The sequence below is a fragment of the Phascolarctos cinereus genome, unplaced genomic scaffold (genome assembly GCF_003287225.1).
Source record: "Phascolarctos cinereus isolate Bilbo 61053 unplaced genomic scaffold, phaCin_HiC Scaffold_2;HRSCAF=192, whole genome shotgun sequence".
Taxonomy (NCBI): Eukaryota; Metazoa; Chordata; class Mammalia; order Diprotodontia; family Phascolarctidae; genus Phascolarctos; species Phascolarctos cinereus.
The window spans coordinates 213,208,066-213,226,558 of NW_027555625.1; the positions used below are offsets into that span (position 1 = coordinate 213,208,066).

General features: G+C 37.5%; 1 protein-coding gene across 1 annotated transcript in view; it reads right to left on the minus strand.

The window, feature by feature from the left end:
* Positions 1 to 18,493, minus strand: part of LTBP1 (latent transforming growth factor beta binding protein 1) — a 467,907-nt gene that overhangs the window by 403,077 nt on the left and 46,337 nt on the right. Inside the window, exons 3-4 of the mRNA XM_020972349.2 lie at positions 10,517 to 10,813; positions 2,003 to 2,005 (exon numbers count right to left, since the gene is read on the minus strand). Of these exons, the coding sequence (XP_020828008.1) occupies positions 2,003 to 2,005; positions 10,517 to 10,813 (300 nt within the window). The remainder of the gene's footprint in view (positions 1 to 2,002; positions 2,006 to 10,516; positions 10,814 to 18,493) is intronic.

The window sequence follows — 18,493 nt, forward strand, 5'->3', positions numbered from 1 at the left end:
TCTAGGCCCAGCAACCACCATGCTGTCTTGCATATAGTAGGCATTAAATAAATTCCTATTGCATTGGACTGATAGCTATTATTTCCAAATAATGAGTAAATTCAAAAGGTTAAGCAATACCTATGTTTTAGAAGTGATGGAAGTTTCATTCTCAAATAAAGAAAAGACTTGACAGTGTGTTTGTATTACTGACCCAATATGCTTTCTATGAGTATAGTTAACATCACACTTTGATAATTTGCTGAGTAATCAAAGAATCACAATGCCTTGTATGGTAGTCCTTTAAATGCTTAATAAATGCTTGATGAAATGAATCTATCTACAACTTCATTAACATGAGTATTCTATCAACTGGTATGGAAGGCAACTCTCCTTATTCTGGGTGACTCTCATCCATATCTTTCCAAAAATTCTCCATAAAGGATCCTTCCAATAATGTATTTGAGTCTTTGGCTCCTCAACATCTCTGAAGTAAGCAATGGAGCACTTGGGCTGCCTGTATCTGTCAATACTTATTGCCTCGAAAGGGAATAATTACAAAAGCAACTGAAATTTACAGACAAAGTTTCAAAGCAAAGCATTTTATTTACATTATTTCATTTCTGCCACATAACCACCTCCATGAGGTAGGTCCTGTGTATTATTATCTCCATTTTAGAGGTAAGGAAATTGAAGCTCAGAAAAGTTAAATGATTAACTACTGGCTACACATGTATCAAAGGCAGACCTGAATCCATTTCTTTCTAATTGTAAGTCCAGCCACTTTATCCACTACACCACAGGACAGCAATTGCATCCATTTAAGACAGATTCAAGGGTATTATTCCCTCTATCTGCCTTGAACATATTAAGCACTTAATATGAGAGAGACAGACAGATAGATATATACTGGAATATCACAAAGAATTTACCCTGTATATGTTAATTCTTCTAGTCATTAAGTACATGTGATTCTACTCTGTAAATGTTCATTTAATGCTCAAATAATGGACAATCTATGATACAGCTTACACAGATATTGAAGGTCTCCAGTGCTTTTCCATTTCTTTGTTCTGACCACAGATGACAAAGGAGTACAGAACAACTACTCAGTCCTTAAAATGCTTCAAGGCTATTTTTTCTGACATCAACATTTAGGTTAAGCTTTGCAAAAATCTAATTAGACCCTTACTGCCAAACAAAATAACATGATAATGATTTATTTCCCTTTTCAGAGTTACCTTGAGTTCAATTCAACTGGGTATTTAATAACATACCAATATTTACTTGGTATCTAATACCAATAAGGCTGTAGTTATAAAATGGCACCAAACAAAGCACTGGACCTGGATAACAGTACAGCTAGGTCCCAATTAGTGCAAATAACATATCCCCCCAAAAGTAATCTCATGTATTTGGATTCACACTATTAAGAGTTATAAGTACATAAAACATAGTAATTGGTTCAAGTCAAATGGAAATATGCAGAGTGACAAATAATGTGACCTCTTCAGGAGATTCATTATTCACACTAATTGGGACCTAGCTGTAACAGCAATGACATATTTATAAACTTCTTTATGGTTAAGAAACACTTTCTATACATTATCTCACTTGATTCTCATTTTAAAGATCAATCATCTTAAATTAGTAATCAACCTAAGAGTGGATATAAAGCCAGCCTGAGAGGCATGAAGACCTAGGTTCAAGTCCCATCTCTGACACAAACTGGTTGTGATTAACCCTGGGCAAGTCCCTTTTCTTTCAATGCTCCCAAGTATCTCTTTAAGTTGCATAACAGGTATGGTCTGCATAGGTGAGAGAGTTTCCTTACTATAAATTTCCTATGCGAACAAAATCACAGGCCATGATTCCTACCAAAAACAAACAAAAAAAAACACCCTCTGAGATTTAGCACAATTTAACTCTCACCCAACTTACCTAAAATCATAAGTTTATGCAAATACTCAAACTCCAGTCTTCTGCTATGCTGCCTCTAATTTGGAAGACTCCAAATAATAACCCTCTCTCTATTTCTGTGCATTCATGTCATCTTCCCCCAACAGAATCAGGGCTTTCTTTGAAGGCAGAGATTCTTCTGTTTTTGTCCTTGTCGCACTTAACATAGAGTCTAACACAGAGCAGACATCTGACAAATGTTCGTTGATCTACTAACTGCATGATGTTTTAAAGTTTGCAAAGCACTTTCTATAACTCATCCCATTTGATCCTTACCACAGATTTGTGAAATTTGGGCGCTTCACATTTTGATATAGCTATTTTATAAATTAAGAAAATGAGGTTGAGAGCTACAGGTTGAGAGCAAGAGGCAAATCCAGGACTCTCATGACACCACTTCTAGCTCTCCTTCCTCACTCAAGCAAACAACCTCAGAATGAAGTGAAGGTCTGATGCGCAGTAACTGTGGGAAGCCACTTGACTTCCTCCAACTCTTGCTTACCTCTGTAAAATGAGGACGCCTCTTGGACAAGGATTCATTTAATAATTAATGTTTTTTTTAAACAACCCTAATACATTTTTTCACTTCTAACAGCTAAATATGTTTTTCAAGAAGTTTCACTTCCAAAATATCTTGAATTCTTTTTTTTTTGGGGGGGGGGGATGAGGCAATTGGGATTAAGTGACTTGCCCAGAGTCACACAGCTGGTAAGTGTTATGTGTCTAAGGCCAGATTTGAACTCATCTTCCTGACTCCAAGGCCTGTGCTCTATCCACTGCGCCACCTAGCTGCCCCCAAGATATCATAGTGGAAATTGGCTTTGAGCAATGCCTCTGCCATTTATTAGCTATTTGGTTAATTTACAAACACTCTGAGTCTCAGTTCTCTGATCTTATCTATAAAATAAGAAAAATCAATCATTCAACAACATTTATTAAAGATCTGCTATTTACCAGGCACCATGCAGGAGACTGGGAACACAAAGACAAACATGAAATATTACCTGCCCTCAAGGAACATGTGTTCCATCAGGGGAGACAGTACATACATAAATATATACAAAATAGCGACAAGGTATATTGAGGTGGGAAGGTGATGAGACTAACAGCCATGGAAATCAGGAAAAGCTTCACACAGACGATATGGCTTTGCAGTTTTCATAGGTATTAGGGCTATTATAAGGACCAAATGAAATCATGGATTGAAGAATGATTTATAAAGTTCTGCACAAATGTAAAGTATCATCATAAAGTTGTCTAGCATTGTAGAATCTCAGAGTTGGGTGGGGTCCTCGGCAGTCATCTAGAAGTTCAACCTACATATGAAAAAATGCCTCCTCTAAAATATGGGCAACAAGTTATCATCTCGCCTTTGCCAGAAGACCTCTGGCAGGGGAAGGTTGCTATTTCTACATGTCAGATGCTTCTCAGTGAAGTTTTTATCTCTCAAGGCCAGTTTTAACAGGCTCTGTTTCCTGCATGGTAATGCCTGAAAAGTACTGGGGATGGATTTTAAGCATATGGAATGAGTTTAAATGGTGATGTCCATAAGGAAGGGCAGAATGCTTTATGAAATGTTCTGTTAAAGTATTCTGCCCTTACAGACATCGCCACATAATCTTACAAAGTAAGTTAACAGGAACAGAAGTCCACAACAGAGATAAAGTACATGGAAGACCATGGTTTACATGCTATTAAATTGCTACACTTGCCTCTTTTCCATGGAATCTGATATGCAAAATGGAATATCAACCAACCTACTGTGGGGTAGCTATAATTATTCATTCCATAAGGAAACTGAAAATGGATACTAACCTGAATATGAAAGGTTACATAGTCTGGCATTGTATAGACAAAGTATATAAGGAGCCACATGTTTGCTTACTTCATAATTATATCGTTTATTTGCATTGATTCTATCTTCTTAGAATCTCTTGTGTGGCATTTCTTTTATGTTCACAACATCCCTATAAGGTGTGTAATGGAGTTGGAGGGTGAGGGAGAAGGTGATTCAGACCAGATAAAGTAACTTAATGAGCCTCAATTTGTAGGAGGCCATAGTAAACTACCTTTTTTCCCAAAGAAAAAAAAACCATCTTCCCAAGAAATTTCAGGATGCCATAAGATGATAAAAACAGCAGTTTATCTAGAATGAAAAAAGGCACTGGCTATACATGAGCTATCCTGATATAGTTGACATCACTGCACTGAGTGAAACCAGACTTTCTCACAAAAGCTGACTAGAGGAGAAAGAGGACAGATATGGGAAAAGTTTTTGCTCTCTACAGTTGCAAATATCATTCTCGCAAGTAAGTTACCTGTATCAAATATCCACAACCTGCCAAGATGCATTAATGACTGAAGGACAGTTCTATGAGTCCCATTTAAGCAAAAGTGCTGTGTTCCTTTGTTTCCCACCTGAAACCAATCAGTGAGAAAGAGAAGATTCTAGGAAAATCTGGACAATCTCATTTCATCACTACAGATATGTGAAAATAAATTTCTACCAGAGGAGTTTAATGCTTATGTGAGCAGTGATACTGACAGGAGGTGAAAAATAATCAAGGCTTTCAGAACCTATACGAATGTAATGAAATACTACTGTGCCATAAGAAATGACAAAAGAAATATGTTTAAAGAAACTTTGGAAGAACTGTATGACCTGATGCAAAGTGAATTGAGCTGAACCAGGAAAATAATTTACATAGTAACATTGTTATTTTTGTTGTTGTTTGTTCTTCATTCTCAAAGAGGACCAATAACACATCAGGAAGGTGATGTCATGATTTGCAAGTGAATTGGATTTAAGTGAGGAAAGACTGTGCAAGGTCACTAGCCCCGCTCTCTCCTCCAGAGACGTCTGGGGCCAGTGCCAAGATATAGATCAGGACAACTGAAGATGGCCCCAGATGCAGTGGGACACCTTGGCCTTTTAAGGTCTTTCCCAGGTCTCAGTTTGACTGAGGCAATGCCCATTCAGTGATTAAAACTAGGTAAGAAAAGAGGCAAAGAATGGCCTCTTTTACCTGGTCAAAAAAAAAATCAATCTGGTAGGGGAAGACCCTCAGGGTCAGAAACAACTGCTATTTATGCTCACTCTGAGCCATCAGAACCCTAACAATGACTGAGTGAGGCTTGGGCTGGGACCTGTTGTCAGCCAATCAATGAGAGCCAGAGTGATTTGGATTTAAGGTGTGGATTTTAAAAAAGAAATCTAGCTGGTAAACCCCAAGATGTCTTGCAAGGTTTCAGTGATCAAAATTTCTATTCCCTAGGGCAGAGGACCCACAGGTAAGAGTATGATTCCCTGTGTGGACAGAGGGAAAGGAGGGAGGGAGAGGAGGAGGGGAGAAGAGAAAGAATGGAGGAAAGGAAGGGAGGAAGGAAGGAAGGGTAACAACATTATAAAAACAAGCAACTTTGATAGACTTAAAAACTCTGATCAATACAATGATCAATTATGATTCCAGAAGACTGATGATGAATCATGCTATCCAACTCCTGATAAAGAAGCTATGCATTCAACATTCCAAATGACATTTTTTGACATAGACAAAGTGAGAATCTGTTTTGCTTGACTATGCATATTTTTATAAGAGCCTTATTTTTCTTTTTTTTCTTCTTTTCAATTGAAGGGATGGGATGAGGAGGAAAAATGCTTATTAAGTGAAAAATAAAATCAAACAAAACATAAAAAAATATATAGTTGCTATTTTCTCCTGCTTTTGTGATTATTCCAAGAATTAGTTTATCATCATTAACATATTGTACCGACTGAACAACAAGATCTCTATGATGCACCCAAAATCTAATTGACAGTACAATAACTCACATTTATATAGCATTTTGTTGCTTACATCAACGTCTGCAAGTAATACATGAATGACTTACGTCTACTACAACTCAAGGCTCAACTCAAGTGTGTCTTCTACATCTCACCTTTCCTGTTTCCCCTTCCATTACTAATGCTAACTCATGAAATAACTTTGTAGTGATTTATATTTACTTATATGTGTACATGTTGTACACCCCTGTCCCAGTAGAATGTAAGATGTTTGAGAGCAGAGACTATTTCAGTTTGTCTTTGTGTAGCTGGTGCCTACCAGTTTCTTGCACATAGTAGGCACTCAATAAATTCTTGGTGAATTGAATTTAATTGAAATGAATCACAAGTGACACATATAGACTTTTTAAGGAAGTCAGCATCATGAAGAACAGTCAAGTTCCATGACTCAGAGACATACTCCCAAATGGCATGCCGGCCAAGATTTGCAAGCATGGAGGAAGGGGTTACTCAGGCTTTATGTAAACTGATAAAGTGGCAAAGAAACATACAAAAATGATACGCTGACATCTTAAAAAGAGCAAGAAGAGTGAGACTGGACACCACAGGATTTAAGTTTAATCTCTACTCTGTCTGTATGACTTTAAGCAAGTCACTTAAACATCTCTACAGCTGAGCTTTCTCATCTTATCAGTAAAATGAGGATACTGGAATAGACAGCCTTAGAAGTAGCTTCCAGCCCTATATCTGAGATCCTATTATCTGTAAAATGAAGTTAGAATGGATGACTTCTATGGTCTCTTCCAATTCTAAATCTATAATCCCATGATCACCAATTAAGTGTCTTTGCTAGCACTAAAGTGATCCAAAGTGGGCATGATCATTACATAAAAAAGCAGAGAGAAATGCTGAGTCTTTTGTGCTTCATTCATCAAAAAACTTCATACTTTTCATAGATTTTATACCTGGTAACTACAGAAGCAATTTTGGTTGCCCTGAAAGAATTACCAAGATGCTGAGGCTATTCCAAGGTGGTATGTATGGTGTGATGTCAGAGCTAACAGCATCTTGCCCAACCTAGTGTCCATCATTAATGCATGTCTGTATATTAATGTATAAGCACTGTCCTTATTTTATAGATGAAGGTTTGAAGCAGTGATTCATCAAAGTCATAAACATTAACACGAACAGTGCCATGGCTAACAAATTTGTGACTCTGACTAAAAATCTTACATTCTTAACCAAATTACACCACTGACACAAAGAAGACACTGTCTCCTCCCAGATATAAAATTTAGCTTGTGGTTGTTGTTCAGTCATTTTTCATTCATGTCCATCTCCTCATGACCCCATTTGGAGTTTTTGCTGTTTCTTTATCCAGCTCATTTTACAGAGGAGGAAACTGAGGCAAACAGTGTTAAGTGACTCACCCAGGGTCACACAATTAATAAGTGTCTGAGGCCAGATTTGAACTCAGAAAAATGAGTCTTCCTGACTCCAGGCCCAGAACTCTATCCACTGCACCATCTAGCTGCTCAAAAAATTTGGGTTAGTCATACATGTAAACAAGGATTTTACAGTAGATGAAATTATAGCAGATAATTTTGATGTCTGTTATACAAGACTCATCTTACAAGTTATTACATAGTTTACTTCTTAAAATATTGATGAGAAAATAAAATAACAGGAATGCCAATAACACATCTGATGTTTAAAGCAAAGTAAAATTCAAAATTGTTGTCTGTTTTTAAAACCTGGAAAAATGATGCAAGGATGATGTCTAGTTACGATGTTTCTGAAATCATGTTTTTTCAAGGACACAAAGACTATATTGAGGTTTCAGTACATGCATTACCATTATTCCTAATTATAAGAGTAAGAAATACTTACCACTGTGTTCTTCTAGACTCCAAGTTACTGTAAATGAATATAGTTGCTCTTTGACTTACAAAGACTGAACTTAGAATTTTCTCATACACATCAACAGTCAGTCTACCACAACTTCAGTGAGAAGGGGGTTGAGGGGTGACTTGTATTTTAATGTCACTGCATTCCACCATCTCCCTGGATGCCACAGAATGTATTTTCTCATAGAAGCAATATTAAAAGGTGGGGAATACAACAACTCAATCTTAATTCTAGCTCACAAAAGTCACTTAAGTCATAATGTAACTAAAACAGAAGTGAATTCATTTTTTTCAAATGTTCTTTGTATGAGATAGAAGCAACAAAATTTGAGTGCCCTCAAGTTACTAAAAACTAAAAAGCAAGGTCTTCAGCACATTAGATATTTCTTTTAAAGAGGATTTATAGGAAAACACAAATGAGGATGGCATTTCTGTTCATTTTTTAAAATAGAAGTTACAGGAATATTATAGATGGAGAAACATTGAGTGAACTTTGAGAGGAGATCACTGTATTATTAATTTTACTTAACTGCTTTACTTTGTTATCAGACACCTCTCACAAAATGGGAGCAACCTGTAAATGTTTGTAATATAAAAACAAAACGCATCGTAAATTAGGTGGGAAAAGGAATAAGATAAAAAGGAATGGAGGAATTTCAGTCAGGGAGTACTCACACCAATGAAACTGTGAATCTACCAAAGTACCACGTAGTTGAAACAAAGATAGGAACAAAGGAGAAAAAAAGAGGAGGAAGAAAAAGCAGTGGAGAAATAGAAAGAGTGATTGAGAACTGGAAGGAGATCAAAGGAGGAAAACAAGAGGAGGAATAAGAGGAAGAGGACAGCTCCATCAGGTAGTGACAATAGGTAGGTTAACTCAAAGGGGAAGGATAAATTAATTTCAGTTACATTACTAGTTAAATAGGCTTTTGTGGGCTAATTAGATATTTATACCCATTCTTAATGTTCCTGATGGAAAATGTGTTCCAAGTTGCACATACTGAAATGACAAATGAACTTTTAAAGCCTTACTTGTAAATTGAGTGCTTCCGAAATAAATAATAGGTGATGAGAAAAATCCTGCATGCCACTATCCATGAAGGATAAATAATTAGTCAATATAATTTGTTGTTTTAAAAATCTCAATTTAGAAACTGATTCTTAGTGACAAACTGGTACATTCTCATTATTAAAGCCTTCTGACCCCACCAGGGACCTAGATGTATTATAAAGGGTCTTACCAAACAACCCATTTTGTACTAGATAGAGATTACTTGCCAAAGCCATTAAGAAACGTGTGCCTACAAGTAGAAAGCATGATCATTTACCAAAAATGGGTCAGGATGGCAACCAGAAGGTAAACATGATATTAATAAAAGACACACTTAACTTGGCACTGAGATCAATAAGGAATTACCTCTTCCCCAAAACTAACTTGTACTTGAGATGCCAGTGTCTATAGAGCATAGAGTTTCTGCGTTTCCAAGATGTATTTGTAACCAGGGAGCACACCACGATCTCTTCTCTCTCAAATGGATGCTTGCCACAAGGCCCGGGGTGATCGACTATGACTTAAAAAGGCAAGGAGAGCAGAAACCCAGCTCCTGATCATCACCATGCTTTTCAATCTCTTGCCTCCTCAAAAAGCACTGGGAGACTCAGGGCAGTGGTGGTGCTTCCTTTGGCGTGGGAGAGGGGGTTATTGAGACAAGAGGAGAGGAAGCATGATTATCAGAAATCAGACCTCTGCTCTCCCTATCTTACCAAAAAATCATTACCACCTGGCCCTGGAGTAAGCAATACTTTGAGAGAAAGAGAAATAAGAAGGCAGCTTGGGCGCTGATTATACACATTGATAGTAGCACTTTTAAATATGTCAAGCATCTTTATTACTTATATAATTTCCTTATAAAGATGAATTTTTCTAAGTAAAACCATAAAGCATTTATTAAGTGCACATATTACTATGTGTCAGGCACAGTACTAAGAGCTGGAGAAAAAGAGAACAACAAAAAACATTCCCTGGCCTCATGGAGCTCACAATCTGATGGGGGAGACAATACACACAAAACTATGTACAAACGAGATAAATACAGGCTAAATTAGAGATAATCTCAAAGGGAAGGCATTAGCATTAAGGGGGGTCAGGAAAGACTTCTTGTGGAAGGTAGGATTGTAGCTTGGTCTTGAAGGAAACCATGCAAGCCAGGATGCAGGAGGAGGGGAGAGAGAATTCTTCTCATGGGGGACAGCGAGTGAAAACGCCCAGGATCAAGAGATGGAGTGTCTTGTGTAAGGAATAGCAAGGAGGCCAATGTCACTGGATCACAGTGTATTTGGGAGAGAGTAAGGTATAAGAAGACTGGAAAGGCTGGAGAGGGCCAGGTTACAAAGGGCTTTGAATGTCAAACATAGAGTTTTATATTTGATTCTGAAGGTGATAGGTACGGAAACATACATCAGATATTTCGTCAGAAAGGGAAGTGTGTGTGTGGGTGGGTGTGTGTGTGTGGGTGTGGGTGTGGGTGTGTGGGGTGTGGGTGTGTGGGTGTGGGTGTGTGTGGGGGGGTGGACAGAAGAAGAGTTGGAAGGGAACTCATTCCAACAAGTCCAACTCCTTTCATTTTGCGGATTGGCAAACTGAGGCCTAGAGAAGTAAAATGATTTGCCCACAGCTATACATATAAGTGTCAGAAGTGAGCATTAAACTCATGTCTTCCAACTACAGAGCCAGTGGGTGCTCTTCCCACTGAATCATGCTGACTCCTCCAATCTCGGGAAAATGATGGTAACCTTGAAGTCATTCCATAGACTACATTAAAAGCATCATTAACACATTATTGAATAGGAAATTCTGGGGGATGGGAGGGAAGTAAAGAAAGCTTACTTGAATGCATCTGCTGAGAGATTCCTACTGCAGTCTTCGGCTTTAGGGTCAAGGTCATCTGAGCCACAGGGCTGACTCTCTGTGCAATCTCCACCTTCTGAGATGAAGGATGCTGTACAGCCTGCTCTGGGATGATCCATGAAGAAGGCCCAGGGCCCTGACCGCCAGAGGCAGAGGTGGAAGAAGTGTCTTGCATGACTGTATTCTCACAGGCCTTGCCTTTTGTCCCTGGTTTGCACACACACAACTGAGGCCGAAGACACATCCCTCCATTCTGACACTGTGGGATGCAGTTGGCTATAAAAAGAAATGAAAAGACATACCTTTAAGGCAAAGAGTAATTGATATATCATTAACCTTCCCTAAGTCTCAGTAACAGGGGGATAATGGCTAAGAGCCCAAAGTAAAATATATGCAGAAATAAAAGTACTAAAAACCCAACATCATGTCAGGATTTAGAATTCAGGCCTCCTGGTTACCAGTGTAGTGATATTTCTATTATTTCTGAAATGGTGCTGGATTTGGAATCAGAAGACCTAGCTTTGAATCCAGAATACTGCTTAATACCTGTGTGACTTTGGGCAAGTTACTCAACTTTATCTAGACCTCATTCTCCTCAAATGTAAAATAAGAGAACTAGATGAGAGATGTTCACTGAGCTCCCATCCATTCTAAATCTATGCTCTGATGTCATAACAAAGTCTATAAGGAAGTATTCCAGGCACTAAAATTCACTTTACAATCAAATTGTTGACTGTTTCTGCTCTACAAAGTTATCTGTACCCTTTAACATTTTATTGCATTGCCATATTGATGGCCAAGTGAAGCTCGGCACTCAGCCAGGATAAGAAAAGGATATGGCAAGCATGGATTTCCATCATTTTTCTAGGTACCCAGGTGACATTAAGTAGTTTCAAATGATTGTGTAGCACTAGAGAAGTGACTAAAATATATAATCTTCTCATAAACTCAAGACATGCTCAGCTCAGTCTTGGATTAAAGGAGAAACTCTGCGCCTTGTCCTTACCCACCACTGAGCCCCATAAATCCCACAACAAATGAATTCAGCCTCCTAACTCAGTCCTAGTCTACAAACCAAGCACAAGCTAGACTGGGTTATAAAATAAGGTCAGCTTCCTTCAGCAAGATCATTTTTTACTGAGGAGCCAGGTGGCTATGATGTAGAACAACAACAACTAGCATTTATTTTTGTTGTTTATCCTTCCTCCTTGAAGAGGACCAATGGCATCATGAGGGTGATGACTTGCACATGAGTTGGATTAAAGTGAGGCAGAGCTGTGCAAAGTCACAAAGTCTTCTGCCTTCCTCTGTCCTCCAGAGCTTTCAAGTCTGCAAATCACTCTACATGTATTAGCTCATTTGACAGCCACAACTGTGTGACAGATGTTGTCATGAGCCCTATTTTACCAATGAGGAAACATTGAGGCTCAGAGCCCCAGACAGTAAGCACTGGAGACAGGAACTGAATTCATCTTCCTGGCCCCAAGTCCCATGCTCTACCCACTACTCATCAAGCTGCAACGGAGAAGCACTGCTTTAAACCAAAGATGCCCTTTAAAAAGAGTGGTAATAGTAACAATAACAATAACAACAATAACAATAGCAAGGCTGACACTTTGCCTCCCTTTCCAAGAACACGATGTGAAATACCTAACATAAGAAGCGATAGGAGATTGTATTTAAATGTGAAGATACAGAACACTAAAATGTCTCAGGCAATTTAGAAAACTGAAATCAGGCTTTCAAAAAGTGACACAGCTAATCTTGGCCTCCTCATCCACGGGAGACTGGACTAAAGGCTCGCTGAGATCCCTTTTAGATCTAAAATGCCATGGTTTAAATAATGTAATTCTAATGTGGTTAATCAGCCAACAAGCATTTATGAAGTACCTGCTACACGCCAAGCACTGTGCTAGGTACTGTGGTTACAGAAAAAGGCAAGGCCATGCTCTCAAGGAACTCACACTGTAATGGGACAGATGACACACAAACAACAATGTACAGGATAAATACGGAGATTGTCAACAGAGGATGGGATGGTGAAATAGTAGAGGTCAGGATTCTTATTCAAGGAAGCCTGCTGAATTATCTGCTGTTTTCCTTTCTCTACCTGGATAGTATTTATTTTAAGACTCAAGGACTAAGAGTCCCATGGCTACAGAGTAAAGAGGAAACACACAAGAAAGGTCAGTCTGTAGCACTGAAAATAGTTTTCATGCCTTGTGCAGTAAAGACAGGATGAGATTTTCTTTATGCTTTCAATTAGAAACACATTTTAGTTTAACATCTGAGAATAATTTCCTCTTCCTTTCCTTCCTAAGGTGTACTGCTAACATCTTATGATCTAGCAGGAAGCCCCCACCAAGCAACTTATAAAACTGATTGTCTATTAGAAAGCATTGGAATCTTACAAAATACCACTTATAAAATACGCCTGCTTGCTCGTAAATGGACTATTTCCTGGAACACAGGGGTCTTAACACACCAATTAGAAGTGTTTGATTAAAAGTATACATTTATAAGATAATGGAGGTAGCTAGGTGGCACAGTGGATAGAGTGCTGGGCCTGGAGTTGGGAAGACCTGAATTAAAATCCATCCTCAGACCCTTACAATAGCTATGTAACACTGAGTGAGTCATTTAACCTGTTTGCCTCAGCTTCCTCATTTATAAAATGGAAATAATAATAGCAGCTACCTCCCAGGGTTGTTGTGAGGAACAAATAACATATGTATAGTGCCTTGAAAACCTTAAGGCACTATCTAAATACTATTATTATTATTATTATTATTAATAGAAATACAAATTTAGAGGCGCAAGGGGTCTCAGATGCCATGTAGTACAAACTACTTGTTTTACAGATAAGGAGACAGGCCTTAGAGAGATGAAGTGATATGCCCAAGGCCATATAAATAATGTCATGAAACTGGCATTTGAACCTAGATTGTCTTGCTCTGAATTAGTGTTTTCACTGCATTCGCAAAAGAAAAAAAATGTAATTAAAACCCTTTAAGTTGACATGATCTAATAATACAATTATAGAAATGAGAACTCAAAGGGATCCAGAGAACATCTAATCTAACCCCCTCTTTTTTCTGACTTGCCCAAGGTCACCTACAGACAAGATTTGAACCCAGGTACACTCAGAATCCAAAGCCAAAACTCTTGCTATAATACCAAGCCATCTCTATTTTCTAAAGGAAAAAATCTATGTTCCATAATAGCACATGTTCTTAAAGTCCCATATTTCCTTGATAAAGCCTTCCCTGTTGCCCTTGTCAAAATAATCTCTCTCTCCTCTAAAATCCTGCAACAGATCTTAGGATATATAGAAAGAACCTTAAGAGATCCTAATCTAACCCCTTCATTTTACAGATGAGGCAATTGAAGTCCTAAAGATATGAAGTAACTCACCCAAGTTCACACAGATGACAAATAGCAGGGAAGGCATTCCAATCCAGATCCTCCACCTCCAAATGTAATGCTCTTACCCCCATGCCATGCTGTACCACTGCTACTTACTTGGTATTTGTAATATACTACTTTATATTTAGTTATCCGTCAGTACTATCACAATGTCAAAGAGACAGCATGGAAGACTCCCCATGACAAACAAGAGAAAACAGAGGATGGGCAGGTATGGGCATGCTGCAATCAGTTTCATTGGTGGGGATACATATATAGATAAAATCAGAACCAGAAGCAGTTGGGCATGTAAGAGTTTCTATGCATTAATTATGTCTTTCTCCATTCCCATGTAAACTGCAAATTTCTTGTAACCAGGGAAGTGCAGGGATATATTTTAGCTGAGTTCCTCACTCACAGGAAGTACATCATAAATATGCTTTATTTCTTGATAGATTTATCCCCAAAAGCACCCAGCACAGTGAACTGAATATCACAGATGCTCAACAAATGTTGATTTATTAATGTAAAAAAAAAAAAAAAGAAGAACCTTGTGACTTTATCTCCGCTCCTTTCAGGAGGTCCAGGGGCCACTCTAAAGGAAACATACCTACCAGCAGGCAGTAAAAATCTTCTGTCATGTACACCTCATAAATATGTATTTAACGAGATTGTTTACTTCATATTTGGAATTGGTTCATATAATAATGGTAAAATTAAACAGTGCCTAATACTTCCAAGTAGATGTTTCTCTATCAAAATAAGTATTTAAATATTCCTTTACATACTATGCTTAGGCAAAGTCTTGGTCCATGCTCTGCTATGTCATGCCTAAATCTGCTGTGAGAAATAGTTACTCTTAGACTTACTTGTATTCCAGAATTATTTTCAAATGCCCAAATGGAGAATGTATTTAAAACCTTTTTCAAGAACTCTCAGTATCTGGACTGACAAGCTGAAAGAAAATGGCTCAAAACAGAAGCTCTCTGGTGATAGATTCAAGATGTAGAATGAGCTACACATTTTTAGACATGGACAATGAGGAAATAAATATGGTTCGCTTGATTAAGCATATGTTCCTTGGGTATTGTTTTCCTTTTTTTTTCTTTTCAAGAGAGGAAGTAGGAGGTAGAGAAAATAGTGTTTGTTCATTGAAAAGAAAACGTAAAAGAAAAAAACAACTCCAAAGCTCTCAGAGGTTATAGGATCAAAGAATTATAGGGCTTATATCTGTAACAGACCTGAAAGATGATCTAATACAAAATCCTCTCATTGCATAAATGAGGAAACCGAGGTCCAGAGAAAGCAAGTGAATGGCTCAAACTCACCATACAGGTGATCTTGTAATAACAGAACCAGGATTCAAATCTGGATCCAGGTATGTCTGACTCCAACATCAATTCTCTTTCTACTATACCCAGGCTGCTTTCACCTTCTGCAGTCCTCAGACATAATAAGAAATAAATATATGTGAAAACAAAATAAATCACCCCCAAAAAAAAGTGAGAAAAAATTTGACTATTTATTTCGATATATTTTTTGGAGCCTTGCCTTAGTAGAGGGAGTTTTCCCTTCTGGAAGTTCCCTATGCCAATAAGAGAGAAAGAAAAAGAGAGAGATAAAGACAGAGATCAACAGATAGCTGTAATATGCATAGACACATATATAGATAGATCCTTAGGTTTCTCCCACATTTCAACAACCTACTCCATTCTGACAAAAAAAAGATCTTGACATTCTTTACACTTCATATGATGACATTTTTAAATGAGCAAATTTTGCACCAAAGCCCAGAGAAAAGAGTTTCAGTACAGGCATGGGCTCTATTACTTTAATTGCAAAAAAAGAAATCCTTAGTTATATTTAAAACATATCCTGGAACATTACTGGACCAACAGTATCACCCTGCTACTTGGCCTCATAACCAAACAAGTTGCAGCACGCCTATTACATGTGTCCTGGGGAGAAATGTGAGTCTCACTGTGTTTTATGTGATCAGAGACAGCAGGTGAAAAACTGCTTTGCTGTATCTTCACAGCAATTCCCAGCTGCCCTTTGAAGTTATTCAGTAACCCTGAGTGCTATCCGATCACAAGAAACATAGCATGAAGTCACATATTTTAGAATATTTTAATGTCTGGTCTGTCTGCAGGCCAAAAACAAATAAATACTTCTACTGTAAAAAGTCTTAGACTAAACTTCCTCCAAGATGCCTGAATGGCTGAACCACTGCTACCGAAGTCTCCCCTCCCCCCATTTCTCCAGCACAGTAGAAAAATGAAGTAAATGTAGTGCATTTTCTAGAAAATGGAAACAATTTTTTAACCATTTTATGGACATCCTTCTAAAATGCATGTATGTATATATACACTTCCTTGCCCAGAGGATAATGAACCTACTATTCAATTAAATTCATACACTATAAATTGTTCAGCCATTCCCTGATCATTGGCCACATAGGTTGTATCTAGTTTTTGCTATTATGAGTAATTAGTACAAGTATTATGATTTCCATTGTACAGATAAGAAAGAGATTCAGAAAAGAAATCAGCCTATAAATCTGTGCAACTCCTTTCGATTACAGTCTAATGGAAATTCTCTAGGAAGACAAATTTAAAAATAATCAGGTGTCATTGCAACAGTGTAATGCACCCAATATTGCAAAATAAAGGAGTGTATGAATAGCAAACACAAAATAATAAGCCTTATTCTTTTTCTTTATTCTTATTCTTTTCAAATAATACATCATTATCTCTACTAACAATAATAGCTCATAGTTATATGACACTTTAAAGTTTGAGGAGCATTTTATAGGAAATATCTCTTTCAGAAAAGGCACAAACTCCTCGAATTCTTTTCAAATAGAAGCTAGAATAATTAGAAGAGATGCTTAAAAAAGAACAGGCCATGCTTTTATTGAAAGTTTGACTAAATGACTTTCCAAGATCCCTCTCAACTCTAGGATTCCAAGATTCTAATCTTGCCCTTTCCTGATGACTCAGAATCATCATCATAAAATGGACAGAGACACTGTTGAGTGTTTTCTAGTTTCTACATCTCCTCTTTCAGTGTCGAACTGTCAGATATGCCCTTGTGCCTGCCTCTTAGAGTCTTCTGCCTGATCCCAGTCCCAACCCTATTCCTCAGCCCTGCTTTTAATCTCCCTGTGGTCCAGAAAACCAGATCATGAGACTTATTAAAAACATCCACTCCATGTGAGGTCCTCAAGAATACTGTGACAGCCATTTCAGGTATTTAGTGGTCTCTTCCCTCTCCTCACATTACCCCTAGAGCCAGAGAGCTTAAGTTATAAGAAGTCTGACCTTTCTTTGCATAAGAGGCTTTCCTGTAGGACTTCATTTAAATTAGCTATTGTTTGGGATGCAGCATATGCCTATCTATATTACTAATAAAAATGTAATGATACTCTTAGAGCCCTGTTTATGGTATAATTTAATTAACTCACATAATATATAATAAAATAATAAATAACTTTTCTGCTTCTGCTGTTGCCTTTTTAGGAAATTTTTAAGAAATCCAATTTAAAAAGAAAAAAAATTCATGTAATTCATATCCTTGTGACAAACAATATGTAGAGACAATTACAGAATTTTACTACTAATGTGGTCTACTACTGTGGTGTACTAATAAACATACAAAAGATAATCATTCTTAAAAATAAATTATATATAAACCTTTGTATTGAATTTTTTAGAGAATTCTAGAGTTATCCCCCTCATATTTTATTGGTTATGAGGCAAAGGAAAGTTAAGTTACTTTCTGTAGGTCACATAGCCAGTTAGTTGTAAAATCAGGACTAGAAAGCTGGGAGATTGAAGTACAAATAACTATAAGTTTATTATCTGTATACCACATTAAAAATCTCTGATAAAGGCTTCCAGCTCATATGAGCAACAAGATGGCAGACTAGACATTTTCTCTGATCTCCACAACCTCTCAAACTTCCCCAAAAAAGAAATTATGCACCAAAAAGAAAGCAACCACAGCTGTTTCCATGGTCTAAAACACCAAGAATGCAAAACAATATTAAAAACAAAACAGGAAATGACACTCACTAATCCTGAGCTCACTCAGCATCCCTCCTTCACCTCTCATGCTACCAGCAGTGAGGCCGGACTGGCAGACCCAAGGACACACCACAAGCTTAGATAAGAAACTACCCCTAAAACCCAGCTCCCCCTCCCCCTTTCTAGTGTTATAGAAACCCCAGCTTTTGTTTTTCAGATGATTTTGGTTATTATTTTCTCAAGTTCTATAAAGTATCTCCTACTCCTGCTGACATTTCCAATACTGTATCAAATAGCAATAGTAATAAGACAAGAAAAAGGAATCAAAGGAATAAAAATTGGTGAAGATGAGATTTAAATTATCCCTGTTTGTTGATGACTTGATGTCTTACTTGGAAAACCCCAAGGAATCAGCAAAGATACTTGGACAAATTAATAGCTGCAGCAAAGTTGCCGGCTATAAAATAAATCCTCAAAAATCAATATTTCTATATAATAATAACAAAAGACAAGAAGCAATAAT